At 40.8% G+C, this 26,119-nt stretch overlaps 1 protein-coding gene across 2 annotated transcripts in view; it reads left to right on the top strand.

Annotated features, from left to right (window-relative positions):
- LOC115149085 (ephrin-B1) overlaps window positions 1-26,119 on the top strand; it is a 72,765-nt gene that overhangs the window by 8,327 nt on the left and 38,319 nt on the right. Inside the window, exons 1-2 of one of the 2 annotated variants that reach the window (XM_029691596.1) lie at window positions 3,151-3,329; window positions 21,157-21,434. In XM_029691596.1, coding sequence (XP_029547456.1) covers window positions 3,214-3,329; window positions 21,157-21,434 — 394 coding nt within the window. In that variant the 5' untranslated portion in view covers window positions 3,151-3,213. Of the gene's footprint in view, window positions 1-3,150; window positions 3,330-21,156; window positions 21,435-26,119 lie in introns of those variants that run through there. The other variant, XM_029691595.1, reaches the window with a different exon arrangement.

Raw genomic sequence — 26,119 nt, 5'->3', positions numbered from 1 at the left:
AGGCTGTGCCAACCCTCCAGCCTTTAATAAACCCACCCATGCCCCTGCTCCCTAGGTTTCAGCCGTAGTTTACACAAGAAAGAGATTCCTTTGAGAAGTGTCACAGGAGTGGTTTTGTTCTCTTCCTGCCCTCATCCCTTCATGCTGGTTCTGATAACGTTTCACAGAAACCCAGACCCCATCACAAAGAGGAGAGATTTAGAGCCACCTCAGGACGGCTTAGCACAAAAATGAAAGGAACGTAAAAGCAGTCATTGTGTCATTAGGCACTCTAATATTCCACTTTTAGAAAGTAGTGGAGCTACTATTCCAGACAGTTGTCTGAGTCTACCTTTTTCAGCCATTAATGGCTTGATTCTGATCAACTGAGCACCCGAGGAAGGTCATTGTACGTACATACCATTGTGAGATATACAAGGCATGGTTTTAGACATTCTATTATCTTGGTTAACTCAGAACTAAAGTCTTGCGTAATTGGTTAGATACTCGATTAAGTTCTGGGTACATATATTTGAAGTCGGAAGTTTACATACACCTTAGCCAAATACATTTAAACTCAGTTTTTCACAATTCCTGACATTTAGTGCAAATTCCCTGTCTTAGGTCAGTTAGGATCACCACTTTATTTTAAGAATGTGAAATGTCAGAATAATAGTACAGAGAATGATTTATTTCAGCTTTTATTTCTTTCATCACATTCCCAGTGGGTCAGAAGTTTACATACACACAATTAGTATTTGGTAGCATTGCCTTTAAATTGTTTAACTTTGGTCAAACGTTTCGGGTAGCCTTCCACAAGCTTCCCACAATATGTTGGGTGAATTTAGGCCCATTCCTCCTGACAGAGCTGGTGTAACTGAGTCAGGTTTGTAGGCCTCCTTGCTGGCACACGCTTTTTCAGTTCTGCCCACAAATTCTCTATAGGATTGAGGTCAGGGCTTTGTGATGGCCACTCCAATACCTTGACTTTGTTGTCCTTAAGCCATTTTGCCACAACTTTGGAAGTATGCTTGGGGTCATTGTCCATTTGGAAGACCCATTTGCGACCAAGCTTTAACTTCCTGACTGATGTCTTTTGGTGTTGCTTCAATATATCCATGTAATTTTCCTACCTCATGATGCCATCTATTTTGTGAAGTGCACCAGTCCCTCCTGCAGCAAAGCACCCCCACAACATGATGCTGCCACCCCCGTGCTTCATGTTGGGATGGTGTTCTTCGGCTTGCAAGCCTCCCCCCTTTTCCTCCAAACATAACGATGGTCATTATGGCCAAACAGTTCTATTTTGTTCCATCAGACCAAAGGACATTTCTCCAAAAAGTACGATCTTTGTCCCCATGTGCAGTTGCAAACCGTTGGCTGGCTTTTTTATGGCGGTTTTGGAGTAGTGGCACTTCCTTGCTGAGTGGCCTTTCAGGTTGTCGATATAGCACTCGTTTTACTGTGGATATAGATACTTTTGTACCTGTTTCCTCCAGCATCTTCACAAGGTTCTTTGCTGTTGTTCTAGGATTGATTTGCACTTTTCGCACCAAGGTACGTTCATCTCCAGGAGACAGAATGCGTCCCTTTCCTGAGCGGTATGCCGGCTGCGTGGTCCCATGGTGTTTATACTTGCATACTGTTGTTTGTACAGATGAACGTGGTACCTTCAGGTGTTTGGAAATTGCTCCCAAGGAAGAACCAGACTTGTGGAGGTCTATCATTTTTTTTCTGTGGTCTTGGCTGATTTCTTTAGATTTTCCCATGATGTCAAGCAAATGTAATCGCTGTGAAATGGCTAGCTAGTTAGCGGGCTGCGTGGTAATAGCATTTCAATTAGAGATGTCACTTGCTCTGAGACCTTGAAGTAGTTTTTCCCTTGATCTGCAAGGGCCATGGCTTTTGTGGAGCGATGGGTAACGATGCTTCGAGGGTAGCTCTTGTTTATGTGTGCCGAGGGTCCCTGGTTCAAGCCCAGGTAGGGGCGAGGAGAGGGACGGAAACTAAACCGTTACATTGATGCTGTTGACCCGGATCACTGGTTGCTGCGGAAAAGGAGGAGGTCAAAAGGGGGGTGAGTGTTATTGATGTGAAATGGTTAGCGGGGTGAGCGCTAATAGTATGTCAATCTGTGACTTCACTCGCTCTGAGACCTTGAAGTAGTTGTTCCCCTTGCTCTGCAAGGGCCATGGCTATTGTGGGGCGATGGGTAACGATGCATCGTGGGAGGCAGTTGTTGATGTGTGCAGAGGGTCCCTGGTTTGAGCCCAGGTAGGGGCGAGGAGAGGGACAGAAGCTGTACTGTTACACAAAGAGGTATTGAGTTTGAAGGTAGGCCTTGAAATACATCCACAGGTACACCTATTGACTCAAATTATGTAAATTAGCCTATCAGAAGCTTTTAAAGCCATGACATCTTTTTCTGGAATTTTCCAAGCTGTTTAAAGGCACAGTCAACTTAGTGTATGTAAACTTCTGACCCACTGGAATTGTGATACAGTGAAATAATCTGTCTGTCAACAATTGTTGGAAAAAGTACTTGTGTCATGCACAAAGTAGATGTCCTAACCGACTTACCAAAATTATAGTTTGTTTAGAAGAAATTTGTGGAGTGGTTGAAAATGAGTTTTAATGACTCCAACCTAAGTGTATGTAAACTTCCGACTTCAACAGTACGTGTTAAGAGAAGATAGAACGAAGATCGGAACTGGAACAAATAGCTCCACTATCTCTCTCTTTGCAAGTTTCAGGCAAGTCTATGGGCCAAATGTCCCATCCCCTTCCGAAATAGAAAGATGCTAACACCTGCAAAATTGTGATTTGTCCGAATAACCAGTGAAGAAAAACCCAACCTGGAACTAATGCTGCTCATCTCACGCATCCCGTTGTATCATTATAGATCTACGGTCATAGAGAGCCCCTCTAGTAATTTCATAGGATATGTCAGAAACCTTAAAAGTTCCAGAATAGGGTGAAAATGAAAACCATTATACGCCGAGTCAATATTCACGTCATAAGAAGGAATTCCCTCGACCACGCTCACAAATTGGAGAAAACAACATTCCTTCCCATTCACCCCCACTGTAAAAGGGACAACTTCGTTGTAGGGTTTTAGTTATACAGAAATAACAAAACGTGCCAAAATGTTGATGTGTTGTTCAATGTACATGTAACCAGGTCAAAAATCCCGACCTATGGATCGCAATGCTCCTATGTAGGAAAAAATAGAGCATGCGAGAAGAGCCCTGTGGCTTCACGCTATTCGCCTTTGTAGAGTGGGAAATGCGGGGACTCGGTGTCCAAGTAGGCTACACGTTACTATGTGTGTGGAAAACATTCCATCACAGGTAAGACATGTATCTTGTTTAGTATAGTCCATTTATAACGCCACTCACTATTTCTAGCTGTATAGTCAATTTGTTTGTGTAGTAGGGCTTGGCTAGCTTAATGTTCTGGTCGGTAGCTAGCTAACTCACTCGGCTCCTACCATTGTCATGAATAGGGGCATGAGGGAAGCCCTACAATATTATGTTTTTCTAAGTAGTGAGAACAGGCAATGTTGAAAAGTAATCTTTAGACATGTTGTACTTTTGTAATTGACTAAAACAAGAAGACAACAAGAAAATTGTGTTTGAAAAGGGTCACGTTTTTGCTGTGAGCTAATGAGGTAACCTAGGTAACCACAGGTTGTTTTCCCAACAGGCGGGCATTCTATTTAATACCGATTGGGACTATTGTTTGAATGTAATATTGGCAGTTAAAGGTGCACTATGCAGAAATCGCTCGGCCATTTCCTGGTTGCAAAAATTCTAATAGTTACCTAATTTCAGTTTATGTGACAAAACAAGCAAGTATAGTGTAGAGAATTATTGTGCCATCTAAACCGCTGTGAAATATATTTTCCATAACCCAAAATATTGTATTTTCAGCTGGTGTACAAAACCGAAAGTAAAAGACCTAAAAACTAAACTTAAAGCTTCAATATGTAATTTTTTGGGAGAGCTGACAAAATGTACATAGAAATGTGACGTATTATATATATGTCATTGTCATTGAAAGCAAGTCTACAAATGTTAGATCAGTTCCATATGCGCTATTTTTATGCTTCCTGTTTTCAAGTTTAGTTTTTGCATCTTTTGCTTTCGGTTTTGTACACCAGCTTCAAACAGCTGAAAATACAATATTTTGGGTTATGGAAAATATATTTTACAGCGGTTTAGATGATACAATGATTCTCCACAGTATATTTGCTTGTTTTGTCACAAACTGAAATTTGGTGAACTATAAGAATTTTAGCAACCAGGAGATGGATGAGCTATTTCTACATAGTGCATCTTTAAGAACAGGAAGCATAGAAATAGCGCACATAGGACAGATCCACCGCTTCTTAGACTTGCTTTCAATGAGAATGACAGATCTATAACTCACATTTCTATATGACTTTAGTCAGGTTGCCCAAAAAGTTGCATATTGCAAATTTAATTTAAAAAAAAAATGGAACCATTCCTCTGTCTGGCTAACAAACATACAGTGCAGATAAATTATTACAATTAATTATTTTACATAATATCTTATCATATAACTGGAAAACCATGATTGACCAACTCCCTGACCAAAGTGGCTAACCTTTATCCCATCATAAGAAGGTTCATGTCCATTTGTGTGTATGTTTTCTGTCCACAAGAGATTAGACATTTTGAGATGAAGACTTGAGAACTGTTACCTCATCTTATGTCTATGAAAACATCGATGTTTCTCCATTCTCATGTGGGCCACATTCTCCTATCTGAGTGCTCTGTAGCTGACTGATAAGGTCAGTCTAAGTGGCCTTTCCCTTTTCGTTACTTATTTAAATCAATACATGAAAAGGGAATATTCAGGGGAATGTTTTACAGCATGTTTTCTCAGGGCTACTCTGGGGAGTGAGCTTTCCACCCAAATGCATGACCCAAATCTCTTGCAGTAACATATGTATTTTCTAGCTGTTACAATTGTTTTCATGTGGCGACTAGTATGTGCAGGACCTTTTATGAATCTGTTGACAGTCTGGATGTAAAGTTCCTTAGCACTGACTCATGGATTCACAGCCCTCTAAATGAAATACTGAGCTCTCCAATGCAATGAAAGATACCCAAATGCTTAAGGGGCAACTAATAATTAATGTTGTCTGATTGTTGAACATGTGTCATTAGATTGGACCCCAAAGCAGTTACCATTACAAAAGGCGCTCATATGTAGACAAAGGAAGCTGAGAAGCAGAGATCAGTTATTTCAAGTTTCTGGATATATTTGAAAGGCACATTCAGAAGCGTAGTACATTAGTGGTAGTCCTATAGAAAATTATATAAAATAGCCACTGGTGTGTGGTTCGGAAAGGTTATATTTTCATTACCGACATTTTGTATAAAGTTGCATGAGAAAATGGATGCATGTGTTTTTCCATCTCTCGTCACAGCCGTTACATACAGTTGACTGAAAACCATTGAGTTCATATTTATTGGCAGAGTAGGCTGAGTCATTGTTGAGCGCCACAAGAACGGCATTGTTTGGCACACTCGATCCATGACCATTCCTAAGTTAACTACAACATTCATTTAACTCTACTAAACAATCAAGGGCTTGGGATAATGCGGTTGGGGGGTGTCAGTTCTACATGCCTAGCTCATTCTTGCACAAAAATGGCGGAGTGGTTACTGTACAGAATGGGGATTGTGTAGCACAAGGGGAGAAGAACAGATGTTAGATATCAGAGGCACAGATCACACAAAGGGTATTCCACCAAACACTCTCACCTTGGAACTCAGCACACACATCGCCCCAACCAACTGTGAGATTTGGAAACTGATATTGCTTTCCACAAATGCATATGATTCCCCTAACATAGTGCTCTTTGTTTTTGAGGGCTTCAACAATATAATAGTTTTTGTATTCACAGTTTGTAGCAGAACTTATTTTACTTATGGTGGTCTGTGTTAATAGTAGTTTCTTAAAAGTTGTTTTGAATCGTTTTGTTTTAATGGTAAGGACGGCTAAAGGTGCGGTCATGTATAGACATGCTATGTCTCTTCTTGTATTATCTTGTATCTTAAAATCAATGTTGTTATATCCTCACACACACACACACACACACACACACAGAGAGACTCTGATCGGATCTGACTCCATTAGTTACACCTATGTATTGAGCAGGATCCCAAACAGGGAAGCGAGTGGTTTGATCTTCTTCATGGAGAGGACAGCAGTAGGGAAACCCATGTGTCTCTCTGCATTCCAAATCTAGTTCCTGGCTCTGGAACGGATGGATGCGACAGCCATTCCAAAGCCCATTAGAACTTGCGTTTCAGAATAGATTTAACTAAATGGCTGATGCCGTGAGCCTGATAGGCCGAGTCTTCTGTAAGTGTGTCACTGCGCCAGATGGACTCTTTGCTAGAATACATTTTATTATTAATTATGAAACAGACCCTTTAATTTGTACCGTGCATCATGAAAGAAATCACACAGCAGAAATGGCATAACACAGACAGAGTGATTATAACCATATAGACCCTGACTGTGACAAATAGATAACAGCCACCTTTCAAATTTCATGAACATGAGTTCTTCTCCCTCTCTGAGGGTGCACGTCAGATGGGAGCCGCCTTGAGGTTTTCCTCTCTCCTTTGTCTGGCCGTCCAGCTCTATGAAGGCTAGTGATCCAATGTGTCTGTAAACCAGGGCTTTCTCCATGCCACCTTTAACCCATTCTACTGGGGCTCCTTGAAGGCCCTCTCGAGGCGTTGCTATGTGAATGACCAGCATGAAAGGATTCCCTAGTCCACTGCACAGAGTTTGGCGGGGAGGAGGGGGTGGATTAAAAGTCACGCTGTTAACGGCACAGCTCCCAAGGATTGGCGGACCCTCAAACCGCCGAGTGCCCTGGCAGCTGGAGAGGCCAGCTCAAAAGCCCCACGCCGGGAAGCATTCTCTCCCGCTCTTTACAGGAGACTGCTAAGGAATCTGCGCATACACAGAGGGGAATAAACAACCCCCTTTTCTCCCATTTCTGACTGAGTTTAGGCAAACTATAGACAGCCCATAGTAGATCATTTGTAGTGCATATAACTTTATACCATGTGGATTTATTTGTAAATATAAAAATACATCTTTTTCTGTTTAGGGATTCTGAGAATAGTGGTTTTGATCTTTATAAAGATTCTGTTAGTCTGCAGTTAAATCCACAGCGGCTTAAAGCAAGTGGGATTTTAGGTCTATTAATGAATTGTTTTGATTGCTGGTTTGATGGATTAAGTTAGATAGTCACAGATTTCGTGCACATTTTCTCTTTTTATGACCCTGATGTAATTATTTTACCTGACAGTCAGGGATATGGAGAATATTGAAGACAATGCAGGCATACCAATAGAGGATTAATCCTGCAGACAAAAGCATTTGTTTTGAAAAGAGGCGGTGAGCTGTCAGGTTAAAGTTTCAGCGAGAAAAGAGGACAATGAAGTCGAAATTGAAATTCCTCCCAGTGTGGCCTTTCACATTAAAATAAATGACATTGTTTGGAGACCAGGTACTCCTCCGGGGGACTGGGCCATTGTCTGCCTGCAGTGAGGTTACAGTGTGGCCGCAGGTCACCCCGCTGAGGCTCTGACTGATGATGAGGCTGTGACATAAGCCACCGCTTCCTCCCACCGGAATGGCCTTTATGGATCTGGCAGCTTAAAAACTTTAAAGGCACTCTGAAGTAAAATAGGACTGAGAAACCCCAGGCTATGCATCTCTGAAGCGTGTTTTTCATAATAGCATAAAAATATATATGCACCTGTTATCATCTTGCCTCAGTAATGCCTCTACTAAAACAGTAATAAGAGACAAATGTTTTGATTCAGATTTTTCAAGCAATTTTTTCAATAGGGTGGTCATTGTTATCATGTGACTGTATTGGCTGGAACTTGATCGCTTGACAGCCACTGTTATAGGAATAGTGGGACACTGATTTACTGAGTTTAGATTCTATGTAATGAAATGTATACTCCAGTGACTGATTTAACCTAATATTTGAGTTTGAATTTTCTCCACACTAAAACTGTCTTAAAGCAATTAGTCTTGGAGCATTTGTCATGAGTGCTGGCTGGTGCCCATACGTAGCAGTAGGGGAAATTAAACGTGATTATGTAAACTAACAGATGTATTGTAAATCTAAGGCAAGGAGCTTGATGGGAGGGGGGAGTTGGAGCACTTGACACTTCAAACAGCTCCTTCAGCTCAACATCTGCCATACTAAAGCATCCAACATGCAATACCCAAATCCTAATAGTTATTTAATACAGGCAACAATATCCAAGCATTAGACTTCTCTCTGCCATATCAGGGGAGCTGCTGTGCTCGATTCCGATGATTCCAGTGTTCCCAAATTTAGTCGGTCTGAATAATCTGCTGAAAGAAGAGGTAGGAGGAAGCTCTGAAAACAGCAGTCCTCTGGTGCATTGTGTTGGCATTAGGGTTGCCAGCTGCGTGACAAGTGTTATTATAGTGTGTCAGCATTTATCCCCTCAGAGTGAGGTTTGAAAAATAGCCTGGCTTAGCACCCAGAAAGTCTATTCAGGATTTTTAATGTATTTCTTATTCTCTGTGGGAAGGAAACAGAACCAGGGAAGAATCAAGTCATCAATAATCAAATGTAGAAAATATCACATGGTTAGAATAGTTTTATTTCTAAATCCCAATAAAGAGAATGAACTAGTCTTATGCAATATTCCATTAAGACTTTTTTTCCTGGGAAGAAAAAGTTGCCAAAGAGGAAACTTGCTGTGATTGGACAATATGGCTGTGGTGGTCTTCTCCATTTAGCATTGTGTCTGCTCAAGCACATCAACCACTTTGTATCTGTGTTCTGGTCAAGTGCTAGATGAACAGTGCGTGTCCACAGTCACATTGCGAGGCAAGGTTGCAGCTGTCTCCACAAAAGGGAAGACTTGTTGGGTAGAGGGAGGCTCCGGTGTCAGTGTGGCCAAACTCAGTGAGATTAAGGGCCAGTATCTGTTGCAGATGGTAGTAATATAGCTTGGTGATAATATAGCTTCCCTAATAGCGTGTCTTTCCCCCTGCTGTCTTAAGCTATTAGCCAGCTGTTCCTCAAAAGCAAAACCAAATGGTGTCTTGAGAAGACTATAATTAAAAAGGAAATAACCCTACTGAAACAAAAACTGAATAACTGGACTGTCGTCTTTCTGTCTGTCAGACCAGAGCTGTAATACACGCCGCAGGCACTAAAACAGACCTGTTCCAACCTTATCACAACAGCTTTGTTTGGATTTCTCCTGTTTCTTGTTGCTCCTGTCAACTGTTGTTGAAACTCTGGTTTCACAAAAGAGAGATTTGCCTTTTTGCAATTAGCTATTTAAATGAAATGATGCAGCAGCAGCAAGTTTAATATGTTCCATACAAATAGTCTGTATGTCTAGTTTTAACCTACACTGAGTGTACTGAGTGTACAAAACATTAGGAACACCTTCCTAATGTTGAGTGGAACCCCCCTTTTGCCTTCAGAAGAGCCTCAATTCGTCGGGGCATGGACTCTACAAGGTGTCAAGGGCATTCCACAGGGATGCTGGCCCATGTTGACTCTAATTCTTCTCACAGTTGTGTCAAGCTGTCTGGATGTCCTTTGGGTGTTTAACAAGTGACATCAATAAAGGATCATAGCTTTCACCTGGATCCACCTGGTCAGTTTATGTCATGGAAAGAACATGTTCTTAATGTTTTGTACACTCAGTGTATATTTTAGTTTACTGGTTGACCTTTCCTTTGAGTGAGTTGTTAATATTGAGATTATTCACCCTTATTTAGCATTGTTCTGTGGTCGGCTGTTTCTGTAAAGTTCCTCCTATGTCACTGCTAATAGGCAAATAGACGGCAAGTGTATTTTATTGCTTTGGGGCCTAACTTGTTTCCAAACAGCATGACAAGGAATCATACAAAGTGTTGAAAAGGTCAAAGTTCAATGTTGTTTTATCCTTGTTTCCTCTTGATAGTAAACAGAAGGCTCCCATCATGTTAGAGCGGAAGGTAGCCTAGTGGTTAGAGCGTTGGACTAGTAACCGAAAGGTTGCAAGATCAAATCCCTGAGCTGACAAGGTAAAATCAGTTGTTCTGCCCCTGAACAAGGCAGTTAACCCATTGTTCCTAGGCTGTCATTGAAAATAATATTTTTTTCTTAACTGACTTGCCTAGTTAAATAAAGGTAAAACCCCCCAAAATGTGTTGGGTGGAGATTCTATTTGCATTTATATAGATGGGGCTGGCTCTATCTCTCTTGTTAACCGACATTGTTGCGGTCAACAGGTTTTTCAAGACAGACCTGTGGTGTGATATGTTGATATAATCCATCACAGACTATGCCCTCTAATCAGAAATACATATGTAAATTGACTGTGATCACCAGCAGTGGAATTATTACATTGTGCTACTTTCAATTAAACAAATGAGATTGAGTTGTCTTTCCCAATGACAGGCTGTCATTTGATCCTTTTTGTTCCCCTCGCCTACTATTACCCGATGTTCTTTTCTCATCCCGACTTGACTCTGAAAGGACTCTCTTTGGTGTGGTAGTTAATAAAAGGGAGTAGGGGGCAGTCAGATGCAAATCTGGTCAGGCCAAGACATGCACTTATTTTGATTTATGTGTGCGTTTAGTGGGTTTTGGTTAAACCCATTAGAAATGACTTCTCGGTTGTGCAGGGCTCAACGTGTGAAGTGGTGTAATGCTCCTCTAGAAAATGATCTGTTTTTGATTAATGCAGTCTTACTATACTCCTGGGACAAGTCTTGACAATGAAATGGTTGTTGTGTCATAGATGTTTGAACTTGCTCTCAGCCAGGTATTTTGTGAGCATACAAGGCTTTTTTCCTGGGAGAGGTGTTAGCTAGACAGACTAGTTACATTCTTACTTGTCTACATAGGGTTAGCATGGAGACGGCAGCTTCGATATCAGCTCTTACTGCCAAATTAATTAGTTCTGTCTACTGTAATGGTGAATTAGTGCTAGTGATTTCTCTTGTAGGATAGAAGACACTATTCATGCCAATGCAGCCCACTGAGCGAATCAACTAATCACATTTTCTGTCTGTTTTAAATCCAAGAGGCAAAGGACTTTTTTTGGCCAGTTCTTTTTATTCACGTTAATGGAAGTTATATTACAATTATTGACATGGGTCTCTTAGGCTACTCAGGTTATGCATTCTTCCAGTTTGCTGAGTAAAACCTGTTTATTTGCTGGTTGTTGGGCAGAGGGTAATCAGTTCTCAGTGTGTAACCTGATCAGCAACACCATTGCGGTGCCAGATCCTCATTAAGTCCTTTCTGTAACAGTACAGTCTATGGGAATTCCCGCTGAATTCAGATCACCCTCAATCACATCAAATTCTGCCTGAGAATGTCAGTGAACAATATTCTGTGTTCACTGCAAGGTTTGTTTTCCCCTCGAGCGAGACTAGTTGATTCGCTCTTCTTTGCAGATAGGAAATATAGAGTATAGCATTGAGAAATACCATGAATAATATTATTTGTTGACAAATGCAGCTTAAAGGAGTATGTACATTGCTAATGTATTAGCTCAAAATCATTTGGAAAATGTTGTTATGAGTCTCAAGGTTATAGGAGTAAGTAACCTGTTGCCAGTGGGCCGGTTAGAGTCAGATTGTATTATTGAGAGACTTTCCCCCCAGTCAGAAACATAAAGAGAGCTGCCAATCACGCATTCCATGTCAACGCTAAAGGGGGATGGAAGGAGCCAGCCTCATCGTCTCATTCCTCTGACCTGTGGCATTCTTTCCTCCTAACCAAAGCGATGGGAATGTGGGCAGAAGTCATGGACGTATCTGGGGAACCTGCCCCAGGAATGCTCCGCTTGTCCAATTGAGTCTTGAACAATAGTTGCGATGGTTCATTTCCTAACAAAGAACGATAAATATTGAACACTGTTACAAGGGGGTAGAGAATAAATAAAAACCATTATACCTCCCATAGTTTGTTCAGTTGGATCATAAATCTTGTCTCCCTGTCAGGTTTTGTCCTGAACTACAGTTGCCATGCTTTTGCATATGGGAACTGTCCTAAGGTCATATGTGTTCTTTAGACTTATTACCGGCAAGGACTTGCTTCTGTGCTGCCGGGCGTGAGCAAGACAAATTATGCTGCCTTGCTGGAGTCGAAGTAGCTAATTATCTTCCCCAAACCAAGGCAAAACTGGGAAAGAAGCAGAGAACACATGAGCTGAAAGCAGTGTTGAGGAGGCGACTTTTAAAAAGATGTTTAGTAAAAGAAAAACACAAGTTTTGTCTCTTATATGCAGTGGTGTAAAGTACTTAAGTAAAAATACTTGAAAGTACTACTTAAGTAGATTTTTTTTTGGTATCTGTACTTCACTATTTATATTTTTGACTACTTTTACTTCACTACATTCCTAAAGAAAATAATGTACTTTTTGCTCCATACATTTTCCCTGACATCCAAAAGTACTCGTTACATTTTGAATGCTTAGCAGGACAGGAAAATTGTCCAATTCATGCACTTATCAAGAGAACAAACCTGGTCATCCCTACTGTCTCTGATCTGGTGGACTCACTGAACACATGCTCTCTTTGTGAATGATGTTGGAGTGTGCCCCTTAAATAAAAAGAAAAACAAGAACATTTTGCCGTCTGGTTTGCCTAATATAAGCAATTTGAAATGATTTAATTGTATTTTTGATACTTATTTTTGATACTTAAGTATATTTTAGCAATTACATTTACTTTTGATACTTAAGTATATTTAAAACCAAATACTTTCAGACTTTTACTCAAGTAGTATTTTACTGGGTGACTTTCACTTTTACTTGAGTCATTTTCTATTGAGGTATCTTTACTTTTACTCAAGTATGATATTTGGGTACTTTTTCCACCACTGCTTATATGTACCATTGGTTGGTATCATTTTCTTTTTCAATTAGCTTTTTCCTAGTGGCCTTGAAGGGATGTAACAGCAGAAGAGACACAATCAGAACATCTTTATGGCGGTTTTAGTTGAGCATTTCTGATGAATGGCAGCCATTGTAGGAGTATAGTGAAAAAAGTAGGTTGTCTTTCGTTTTGCCCTCTTTGATATCACAGATAAACCCAAACAATGAACACTGAGTGGTTGAACATTTCTTATATGCCCCTGATTCAAATTTCTGTCCATAACTAGTGCTAGCTAGTATTTCCTCTGGTAAATTTGTGATACATTTTTTTCCATGTGCCATGCAGCCAAATATATATGTGGTATGTGGCACCTGCCTCAGAAACACATTACAGAGAAATGTTGTTAAAGCCCGTTTGATACGGAACAGAAAAACTCAAAAACTCCCCCTCTTATCGAGTAGCAGTGGATGTCAGATAAATGTAGCACTAGTCTTAATTTACACTCTCCATCCACACCTTTATCTCCAATCCCAGGTAATAGCCTGCTTTCCTCTGAACCTTATATCACAGAATGTCTCATCATGTCATCCCCATCTCCATGAGGCCACACTGATATATCCTCATTAGAAGCACATACAGTATTACAGTCAGAGGCAGACGCCCAAATTAAACCCATTTAAGGAGCATCCTTCCCTGAGGACCTCCTGGTACGGAGTGCTCTTCTATCACTCAGTGTGTTTTGGCCACCATTCAGATCAGACCTGGTCGGCTGGGCTGGCTGGGCTGCCACTAGCCCCCTGGGTCTGTAGTGGGTTTCCTCAGCTGATCAGAGTCCATCTGGGGTTGGGCTTCATCCAGGACTGTAAACGTGTCTCTCAGAACCACAGTGACCCTGGTATGTCTCTGTCTCCAGCCAACTTAGAATGGACCTATATTTGATTGATTTATGGTACAAATTTGTACATCTAAATTGGGGAGTGTAGGTAAAGTTCATTATTTTCACATCTCAGCAAACAATTTTCAAACAAAATGTTCAGTTTGAGGTCTTTGTGGTCAAAGTGGCATAGTTAAGAGTTGCCAACACTCAGATGTAGGCCCTAACAGTCCATTGATGCTCATGCTGGCTTCGCTTGCCAAGTTGCATTTTTACGGTGGTAAATTTTTTTGTGATGAATCTCACCCTCATTCCTAGGCGGAATTCATAATTTAGCAATCTTGTTGGTATTTTACAGTGTAGGCTGAGACATATTTAGTCATACAGGCAGCAGGAAGGATGTGTGGAAGATTTTCAGTTGAAAAGGGAGTGTCTAAATTAGTCATGCTGCAGATACAGCACTTTACTGCTTCTGTGGCTGATTCCCTATAGCTAGTGTTTTCTGCAAGTTTATTAGTCTCCTACACAGTGCTTACACACTGATATAGTTCTCTGTATTCAACAACAGTCTGCAGTGCACTTCTATGATGTGAATGATAATTATTAAGTGAATTATTAGGTTAAGCCATTGGTCACTTTTCGATATGTAGTAAAATGCTGCTACAGTGAACCAAACCCAAGTCACAGTGACACAACTCTTCATACTGCCACAGAATCCTCAGCCTGTTTGAAGGTAATTGGGATAATGAGATCATTCACACAGCCAGCCCTGGGCTGCAGTCTCCAGCCCACGAGAACTGAGAACTGATATACTCCAAACTGGGCTCTTGATCTGGAGGAGTCACAGCCATGTTGCCAATTACTGTATCCCTGGTAATCTCAGGCAGCTCTATGCACTGGAGACCAAAATAGATGTCAAAGCAAAGCAGATGTAATGGATTTAGTAAGAAGGGTGATTATTTCTCTCTACCTGTAGGGGGCATCTGTCGCTGTTGCCCCTGGGCTCGCCGAGTCGCCGTTTCTCCTTCGATATGTAATTGAGCATTTCTGTGAGGGTAATGCAACTTTAAGATAACACATTAACACCCTTCTAACTGTTTAAGTGTGCCTGATCCTCTGCCTACGTACTACCAGACACTAACTGGCCATTTGCTTTTCAAAGCCGGGTTGAAGGTAAAATGTATTGGTACGTTGAAATTGCTATGATACTTACAGCAGACCACTGTGACGCACGTGCCTTCAGCGCCTCTGTAAACCAGACTGTAGCCCATTGACACAAAAGCCATTTTTCCACACTGAACTCACTAAACAATGACCAGTCTGTATTTGAGCAACATTAACCAAAGAATTGGTTTGGTGTGAACGGTATCACAGGTCTTTTTTATACTGTACCACATTAATGGATGTAAATGTACCCGTGTTAATCTGTATTTGCTGTTAAAGATACAAAAAAGTTATATTATTTTTGGCAATTATATGAAGTTCAAACACAATCAACCTGATTGAAAAAATACAAATAAAAATGTGTACAATATGGCAATCATTTAATAACGCTACAATAATAATTTATTGACCAGTACCAACAGTTTCAGCTGCAGTTGTCTGTCTTTTAGACAGGGATGCAACATCCATATCATATTGGAAAATATAAAATATTGTATTTTAACACAATCACAGACTTGTAGGAAAAGTTTTAAAGATTGGATGCAATGTTTAGAGCATGTTGATTTTCTTTTTGAGGCATTTATTTTTCTTCTCTCACTGCATAACAGCTTGTTTGGGTTGCGGTTACCTTACCCTCAAATTACTGTCAAAGCAAGAATACGTTTTTCTGTTAGTTAATGATTTGCAGGCTTGAAGGAAAATAATACCTGCCAATCTCCCTTTTTATCCAACCTTAAAAACTAGGACCACAGGAAAACTACTTCTGGTGAAATAAACAACAGATATTATTCAAAGAGCCCAAGATCCTTCAACTGCAAAAAAATGATGAGCAAGTTTGCATTTGTCAATTTTGTCTTCAACTGGAATTGACTGATAATTGTAAATGTTAAATAACTAAGTATTCAATGTGCACGTTTGAATGTTTAGAGTGTATCCTGCCCTCTAGCTAGCCTGAGGCCTATTGATGGAGTTGTATGAATGGTGACGGCTTTAGAGTCCCAGACTAGTTGCGCCCCTCTCTGATATTCCATTGGATAGCCTAAATCCTCCAGCAACGGGGCATTGTGGGATGGAAGGGTCTGCCAAGTCATGTGCTTGAATTCCCCCTTGGAATGTGTGAAGGGGAGGTGGGGTGGGGAGAGTGTGGCCATGCCACTCATGAGAGATCTTTTCCCCCCTTGGCTGTGTGAAGATCTCAGTAGCATTGTGAGAGCATGTGAATGAATAACCTTCATTTGCATGGACTACGTATAGCAGCTCTTTAATTGGTTGCATTCAAGCCAGTCTTAAGTCTGTGTTCAGTTGTTTAAAAATGTCTGTGTGTGTGTGTGTGTGTGTGTGTGTGTGTGTGTGTGTGTGTGTGTGTGTGTGTGTGTGTGTGAGATAGAGGCAGGCAGAGAGAGGGAGAGAGTTTTAAGTCATGTGCGTAATGTTAAAATGAGGAAAGCAGAACGCTGTGATAATGATGCACTGTGAAGTTTATCGTTCGTCTGAGCACGCCTTGGGGAGGGGCGATTCTGAGCTCACTCTATAAGTGGGGATGGGGGGGTTCCATTCAATCACATGAATTACAGTGCTGTTGATTAATAAATATAATCAATAACAAATGCAACTGAAAATAATTGTGTGTGACTACAATGCAAATTAAAACTTACACTTTATATTATTTTCCTGGCTTTGAATAAATTGACTTTAGTTTTATTCACAGAAAAAGTATTTACCTTCATTTTGAATAAGATTAGAAAATATTTGCTCTCCTCTCCCTGTAGACTATGTACTCATTTTTAATCAGAGATGATGGGTGGAGGGAGAGAATGCGGGAAAGAGAGAGGAAGAGGGAAAAATTGCACAGAAATCATAACGTTTCTATGGAAACTTGTTTATGCCCGACTGGTGCATCTTGTAAATCCGATTGGCGAGAGAATGAGGCCTTGTCTCCTCCAAAGCCTGAAAGGAACTGCCCAGGCTCTTAAGTGTGTAGGAGGCCCAAATGAGTGAAGAACAAAGGAGGGCTATTTTTTCAGTCTTTCACAGTTGATAATGAGCAGCGCAGACAATGGAGATGAGTTTGCTTCTTCAAGTTTTCCCATATTGCTTGAGCTTGTCCCCGTGCACCTGGTATATTTGACACATATTTGATTGTCGTTTTCCTAGTAGTGGGAAAGATACTGGGACATTTGCATTTTATTACATTTTTATGCTTACTTGGTTTGTTCAAGCAAAAACTTGCATCAGTGACGGTTCACAAAAGTTGATGTCTTCATTGACAGGCTGAATGAATGTCTCTGATTCAGTGTTTGACCACGTTAGTTTCCTGGTATAATGGAGCCAAATGTCCGCCAGAGGTTGTAACCTTAGGAAGCTGATTTTAATGTAAGTATGTTGACTCCTAAACCATCAATTTAAGATTTGAATAAATATTGTCTTCATTTAATATTTTTCTTGCAAAATAAGGCCTTAAAGGTTGGTTAATTTGGTTTATCACTCACTCAATGTTTTTATAATGATGAAACATTAAGATAACAATGCTGTAAAACGATAACAGAAGCTGAGTTAATCCGGCGGCCCCTTATCTATAAGTAATCATTCCCCACGGCTTAAAAGGGTGTTTTTCTAATGATTACTAGATTATAGACTTTGAGGGGCTGTGTCTTGAGATTGAGAGCAGCAGTCACAATATGTCTTTGGGACTGTGTCTCTGTTGGACCCCAGTGAATTTTATTTAGCATGTGAGGCTGAGATAAGGTGTTGGCCTGGTACCTAATTATTTTAAACAGTATCCCAGGGGCCAAGGAGTGGAGGCAGCATCAGGCCTGTCAGGCCCAGGGTGGCAACTTATGGCAGGAGATGAGGCAACATGGTTATGGAGGATTAGCTCAATATTGAAATCAAATCCACTGTTATTTTTTAAAATCTGTTTTCACAAATGCACTCAGTGCAATATTGCTATTTGTCCCTGCCCTGGAAGACCCTGAAAATTGAATTTCCAGTCAATAGTTGCAGATGTTATACTTGCTAGTTGTGCTCGCCGTCATTGTCTCACTATCCAGTAAAGGACTAACCACTAACTGTTTTCCCCCACTATTGTCTGTGATTGTTTATTATGTAAATGCAGGTTACTTGTAACAATGAGTTGTGGTGATTCGGACATGCTTGTAACCCTATGATATATAATGCATTTTATTAGAGGATCACCATGCATCCTAAACTGAATGTTTATGTATTACAAAAAGATCTTGGTGTGCTAGCTGCATGTAACATCACTTTAAAACCCTACTGACCGTGGAGAAAGCAGTAATAATACCATTCTTTTTCTGATGAAAAATGACCATTGAAAGGATTTGTTAGATGGCAAACTGAATGAAATGGCAATCATTTAGCACCCCTGATGAATATGCTAATTAATCTCATTAATATTCATTACGCTTTAAAACTCACATAATACCCCACTGTGTCTGCTGATTTCTGTCCCTGAAAATAATAGTGATGAAAACGAAAAAACTCTTGCCTGCCATGTCAAATTGTCACTCTTTAAACCACATTTCCTATGGAAAGTGGTGGGAGGATATTCAGAGCTCAAAACCCTAATCGTGAAGATGACCTGTAATTTCCAGTGTTCAGTCTAGAATTTGAACACTGTCTTTGCTTTGCTTCTTAGCTCTTCAGAGCAGCAGTCCTGTTTGATCAGCACAAAGGGAATGGAGGATCTGTTTGGGCATCCCTTTGGTAGATGGAGTAGTAATTGGTAGATGGAGTAGTAATAGGCAGTCAAAGCTTTACAAAACCTGAGACATCCTAATCAGCACAAAGGAGCAGCAGACTATTGTGTGGTTTTTAAGGTATCCTTGTCTTATATCCTTCTCTGACATCTATAGCTACTCGATTATTGTTGTTGTGCATTTAGTCAGGGTTGTGTTTTTGTAGGTGTATTATTCTCTATTCTTGTTGGACCACGCAGGGTACGGCAGGCAACCATCAACACAAGTTGCTCTGACACAGTTTATAGAGAAATACCTAACATGGATTTTGTCATATTGTTCTATTGATGTACTCCATTTTGAGGTGCTTGTGTCAGACCATAACTGTGAACTGAAGAGGGGGCTACTGAGAGACAACAGAATGAGACAGTAAGTGTTGCTCACTTTAGTTTAAAATACCGTTTTTTTAAAGTTTTTTTTTATATATACTGCTAGTCGGCAGCTACCTCAAATGCAGTGAATCCTTTGTTAGGTGCATGACTAGATCCTGGCCATTTACCTTATCCTCTGAGGATCCCATGACCGTAAATACAGAGGATTATAACAGAGAGAGCATTGCTGCTTTGTGGAGGATTGAGTGTTAGTTTGAGAAAGTTTGCTAACAGAGCTACATTATATACACACTTTGAAGAATGCATTTCTATTGGCTCAGAAACACTTTGGAGACAATACGGAAACTAAAGCCAGACACCTGATCAGTCTCTGAAGAAGCCTGGGGATAAGGGCAAATCAAACAGGTTTGGGAAGCCAAACAGAGGACCCAGTGTCTGAGAGACAAAGACAACACCAATCTAACCGCAGGGCCAGGCAAGCTGTGCTCACTCCAGGCTGTGCACTCTGCTTCGTCTTTATGTACAGTAATAGTATGCTGTCGTACAGTTCCGCTTCAGTATATAGGGAATAATAATGCATCATCACATCTCCTAAGCTGTTAGCGAACGCAAGGGACCCTTTTTATTTTATAAATCATGAGTCCCATCATGCATGGCAAAGATCTGTAATACTACATAGAACGTCATGATGAAGGGACGAGAGAACGAAAGAATGAGAGAAGGAGAGACTAATTACTAGTGAGCGAATACAGCAAGTAGAGAGACAGGGTCGTTGCAAACTGGATACTAAACGAGCCATGACGGATTGACATAGTGGAATCAGGGCACATACTTTTGTCTAAGATATCATACTAGCATACCTTAGTTACTAAGGTTTCCCACAGACAGGCAGACTGACTGACATACAAACAGACATTGCTTACTGTTGATTAATTTTAGTGTTGGGAGAATTAGTCGGCCTCCTTCTATCCACCAGGACCTTAAGATAAATGAGTCATGAAAGCTGTTTTCTTGTCTATTAAACCATGTTGAAAGTGGTTAGGAACAGTGTGTATGTAAATGAAATGTAAATAAGGATCAAGTTGTACATTTCCGTCTCCATCGCAACCAAACACATCATCATCATCAAACTGAGCAGCATCTCTCTGGTAACTAGGACAAGGTTGTTTGGACTTTAAGCTGAACAAAAACACATTCATCACAATACCGATTTGTTTGACTTCTACAGGACCAGATCAAAAACTGACAACATCAGCTCTTCTCTCATTTTGGATTAAGCATGTCAGCAGACCTAAGGGTTCTTTATCAAAAAAAGAAAAAGAAACCACTTGAGAAGTATGATGCATCAAAGGCAATCAGCAGGTCTAAATCCTCAAATAGAATTCAGCAGGGCCTGTTGCTTTGAGTTAGAGAGAGAAGATATCAAAATGAATTTGTGAAAGATAAGGTGTGGAGCATCTAGATAAGGCATGCATGCCATCTGTCCATCAGCGCTTTGTGTTTATCTGTACTCTCTCCTCACTTGGTGCAGATTAAGCTCAATCAGGGCCCGGGCAGCCCTCTGTCATACTGATTTCCTATTGACATCTGCCCTGGTATTGTGCTGTATGTTTGCTGAGGTAAAGATAGGGGATGTCTGCTTTGTTTACAGTGTTTTAAATCAATGGCATTAGTGTAAATTAATGCAAGTGTTTACATTATAACAGCTTGGGCTCTCGGTTGTTATCTGTGTGTTTGATGTTATCAACCCCAGATGTAAAAGCATGTCCCAAAGCTGTCCTCAACGGTCGGCCATGTTTATGTGGCGTTGTAAACAATCGCCCCCGCTTCCCTTAACCTGTTCCTTACAATTAATTCACTCATGATTTGTTTTGCACCGGCTTTAAGTGAAGTAAAATAACAAACAATTTACTTTAAATGAGTCACTGTTGCTCAAGCAACTGCCAGCCAGACACGGACAACACTAGTGTATTAGGTAGAGAAGAATCACATTTAATAGTTATAACACACTGTTATGCAATGAATGTGATGTATGTCCAGACCTTTATATGTATTGCTGTTATTAGAGTATTTGATATTCTTACCTTTCTCTGTCATATTTTGTCTGTTTCAGATTTCAGTATGGGAAGGGCTTGGTGATGTATCCAGAGATAGGAGACAAGCTGGACATTATCTGCCCAAAGGCAGACATGGGGCGGCCGTATGAGTTTTACAAACTATACCTGGTGAAGAAGGAGCAGGCAGACCAATGCAGCACAGTCATGGACCCCAATGTGTTGGTCAACTGCAACAAGCCTGAGAAGGACATCAAATTCACCATCAAGTTTCAGGAGTTCAGTCCAAACTACATGGGCCTGGAGTTCAAAAAGAACATCAATTACTACATCACATGTGAGTATCTGGTATTTAACCACACATATAGATACTGGCTCTTTTTCTTGGAATACAAGGCTTCTGAAATATTTGCTGTGATCTGAAAGAGACCTGTCTAGTACAACTGAATTGATTATCCTTCTGCTGAGCCTGAAATCGTTACAGTTCACATTAAACTCCCTCAGCACAACATGAACATTTTCTTAAGGTCATCTGACTATAATGTATGTTGAATGAAAATCTTATCAGGTAGTCCTTGGTCGGGAATGCCTGAGCGTCCTTGAGTATCTTTTGACCCGTTGTTTTTAAGTGCAGCCACTACTAGCCTAGTTCTCCCTGCTCAGCGCGACTCTAAGCGCAGAGGGGTCTCTGAATTTTCTGAGGCGAAATCGTTTCTGTCAGATCCGGTCAGTTGCAATAACACTTAAACTCTGGCAGAGGGGTCAGCTCCAGTCAAGCAGGCCTGATTTGTTCTGTTACACATCGCTGAGCCGAGCCCATTGGCTCTGACACCCTAACACCAGCACATAATCGACTTCACCCGACTCCACAGGTCCACAGGCCCAAGGCTTCTTTTCTTTAACCCTTTGATCCACATGTTATGTCTTTAGATCATCTCTGGTGGCTGGCTGGGGAAGGAGCTCTGCTATTGTCCTATCCTCTCACAGATCTAGCATCAGAACATCAATGACACCATAATGTCCAGTCTCACTGATAATTGGTCTTCAACCCAATGTGGATGGCCCATAAAAGCACACTGAATGACTGGTGAAGCATGAAAAAGCGCTTCCAGCTTTGATACTTCTCCAATAGGAAAGCAAACATATTGTGTCTTTGCCACAAACTGATTACATTTCTGATTATCCTTGAAAGTCGTCTGTATATTTTCCTCATGTTCTTTAGTTCTGTTCCAAAAAGAACAGTTTATGATGTGGTTGCAGGAGTAAATGGGCCACATTTATCAAAACATGTGTGCAGACTGAATGTGTAAGATCAGTCCCAGCCACACACGTACAGAACGTTGGATAAGGTATCCGGTATTCTTTTGACATCATTTGATAAACAGTGACTCTTGTTAAAGGGGAAATGAGCTCAAGCGCTTGTTTAATTAGTGAACTCTGCAGCTCTCTGAGTATTGGTGGATTAGTGATGAAGATGAGAGGCAAGGCACAGTGCACTCTACACTGCTGATTCACTTGTTTCTTCATAAATCAAAGTGAGGTTTGATAAAACGCACAACTTCCATTGCCAAGAGTGCTGCTGTCTGTGAGAATATCTCTCTGAGATCTGACTGACTTTGTCTTTGATGATCTAATCCAGGGTTTTCAAAACTCGGTCTTTACTTTACCCTCTTAACAGTATTTCAATGTTTGGTTTGTTACATTTGAAACGCAAAGGTGTGTGTAATGTCCGTTTTTATAGTTTACTTCGTTTTCTACTTGAATTGTCTTTCTCTCTATCCTGGTGCATGCCACTTCCCACACCAAGCCCTGCTCCCTGTCACTCAAGGAGAGCAGTTGCTCGACCACGGAGTCAAAACCACTTTCTTGCTGTTCATTCTGCAGTCTGCATGGTCAGATAGATGCAACAAGATGTTGGTGACACGCTGCTTTCCACTATTCCACTATTAGTTAGTGTATCTTACTGTCTGCAAATTACTGTCTGCTAGTTTGTCTTTTCATAGCAAGGTGTGGCTCAAATAAATCTTGTTAGCCGCTAGTAAGCTGGCTAGCTAGCTTGCTAAATGTAGTAAGAGTCAGAGCAAACATAGCTATCTAATACAGCATGGTACCAGTAATAGTGTATGCATACTATAGATAAGTATGTTGTTTGTGCAACGGTATCAAAGTTTTGTATAACTAACCAAAGATAGACCAGAGCCTGCCATTTCCAATGGGAGCAAATTAATCATAGTGGGCAAAACAAGCAAGGAGGTGGGCATAGCCAAGCATGAGCTAGTGAGATCCTATTGGCGCGTTCTAGAATTTATTTGCAAATTTCCGCTAGGGAACGCCTACTCTGTGATAGTGATGGGTATTCCGGCTCTTTTCAGTCATCCCGCTCGTTCGGCTCAGCTCACCAAAAAGAGCCGACTCTTTTGGTTCCCAAACGGCTCTTTAAAAAATTTATGTTTTGTATTTTTTCAAGTCAAACAGTTTGCGATAGTTTGACTATGATTGGGGTTAAGGCAATTCTAATGAAATTATTAAATGAAATCATACTCTATCTTAACCACAATGTATTTAAATGTTTGTTATGACAAAGAATGCTATTAAACATTTGCATTTAAAGTACAACTTTTTAATGTATATAAACAAAGTGCATATAAATCTAACCATTCGAAACGAATACAATCTGAACAGCATAATAGAATATTGCACCATATCAAAGAAAAATAAATAACAATTTGCAAAACTGCAGCATCCCACAAATATATAAATGTAAAAAAGGATGCTATTACACATGTGCATGTAAAATATAACTTTTGTAATGTATATAAACAAAGTGCATATAAATGTAAATTCAAAACAAATACAGTCTGAACAACATAATAATGGAATATTGCACCATATCAAAGAAAAATGAATAACAATGTGTAAAACTGCAGCATCCAACTTAAAACATTAAACTGGTCCCTCTTTTCTCTCTCTTCTTTATTGCCATGTTATAAACAGCAGCACACAGCAATGCTGACCATATTTTGCTTTTATGAAAAATGTACATTCAGTAATGCAAGCTGCCTCACTTTCGAGGGGCTGACGGGGTTTCTTCACTCAGTAATTATTTGTCCCATTTTCGAGGATACCCTCTCAGAGGGAAGGGATGTGGCCACTATGTAGAGTCTCCCTGTCATGACTTTAGTAAGCCATGGGTAGACAGAGGCCTTGTTCTTCCACCAGCTCAGAGGATCTACAGATCTTTGGATGAGGGGCTCCTCCAAATAGGATCTCCATTATGGCATCTGCTGAGGGATTCCTTCGTGCTGCATCCCCAGTTGCTCTCTCGTCAAACAGCATCCAAACAGCAGACGCTTGTGGCACTACTGCTGGTGCTTCTGCTACATCTGATCCCTCTTCTTTCTGTTGCCCAGGTGCCTTAGCCAGCTGACTGCTAGGGCTGTCCCTCCCTGCTGCTGAGGTTATTCTTTGAAGAGCCTCATCAATCGCTCTGGCATCACTGAAGGCTAACTTCTTAAACCTGGGGTCAAGTGCAGCGGTTTCTGATAGCACGTGATTATATTCCATTCTGTGGAACTTTCTGTTCATTGATGAACATAGTGTTTCCATCAACTCTGTCACATGTCCTGTTGTTACATTTGCTTCTCTCTGGCGGCTGGCTGTGATTCGCTGCAGACCCATACATAGGAGTATCATTTTTGAGGCTGTCACATAGCTGAAAAGAGCGAACAGTAACTTATTAGTTCAGGTTTTGTCTACTGATACTACATTCTCATCTACTGCTCATATACATATAATAATATGATTAAATAATGATGTAGTAATAGCTGCTTACTGTACCTCTCCACTGATCTCCACAGTGACCTGCTCAAAGGGTTCCAGGACTCTGCACACCTCCTCCACCACCTCCCATTTCTCTTGGGTCAGAGCATCAACAGGTGGATTAACAATGTCCAGGGTAGAGATGATGGCATCCTTTGACTCAAGAAACCGCTTCAACATATAAAATGCTGAATTCCACTGTTGTCCATTGTTTAGGCCTCAGCTCAGGCATCCCCATTTGGTGTTGTGTAGACTTCAGATTTTCAGCACCTACTGTGCTCCTGTGGAAGTATTCCACAGCTGCTTTCACTTTGTCCACAGTGGGCTTCATCACCTTCAGAGCATCTCTTACAATCAGGTTGATTGTGTAGGCAAGACATGGATGTTGGGTCCATTTTAAAATGTTCATGGCTTTGGTTATGTTAGCTGCATTGTCGCTAACACAACAGAACACTTTTCCATCTACTTGCATTCTCTGGCCACTCTCAACAGTTCCTCTGCCAAGTTCTCTGAGGTGTGTCTGTCGCTGAACTCAAAGCAGTCCAGAAGACAGCTAGACATCGAAAAATCTTCAATGAAGTGACATGTAACTGACATGTAAGAAGTGGTTACCCTTGATGTCCAGCAGTCAGTGGTAAGGCAAACTGCAACTTTTTGGACTCTTTCCCGGACTGAAACCTGTGTGCTCTCGTACAGTTGTGGAATAAGTGATTTTGAATGGCTTTTCCTGCTTGGAATTATGTACATTGTATTTAGAGTATTGCTATAAATTCTAAAACCTCTGTCCTCCACGATCGAAATTGGCTGGAAATCGGTGGCAATCATTTCAGCCAATGCAATATCAATTTGGCCTTGGTTTGCTACAGACATAGACCTGGGCATAAACTGGTCCATAGAAGACTGCGTAGCTGTGGGTCACGGAATAGGCCTACTTGACTGAGTGGATACATCTCCATGTGTGGAGGTGCTGGCTCCACCACTATCACTAGCAGGCCCGCTAGTTTCTGGAAGCTCCGCTACAGCTAGCTTCACAGTTGGGTGCACAGTTCACATATGCCGGTGTAGGTTGTGCGTAGAACCGGCTTTATATGAGATTTTGTTTTGGCAAATTCTACACTGTGCTCTAACATTGTCTATATTATTAAAATGCATCCAAATGCTACTGTGCTTCCGACTCATTTTCCAGCTGTTGTTTTCACAGCT

Source organism: Salmo trutta, chromosome 15, assembly GCF_901001165.1.
Source record: "Salmo trutta chromosome 15, fSalTru1.1, whole genome shotgun sequence".
NCBI lineage: Eukaryota > Metazoa > Chordata > Actinopteri > Salmoniformes > Salmonidae > Salmo > Salmo trutta.
This window is presented reverse-complemented; position numbering and strand designations above follow the sequence as displayed.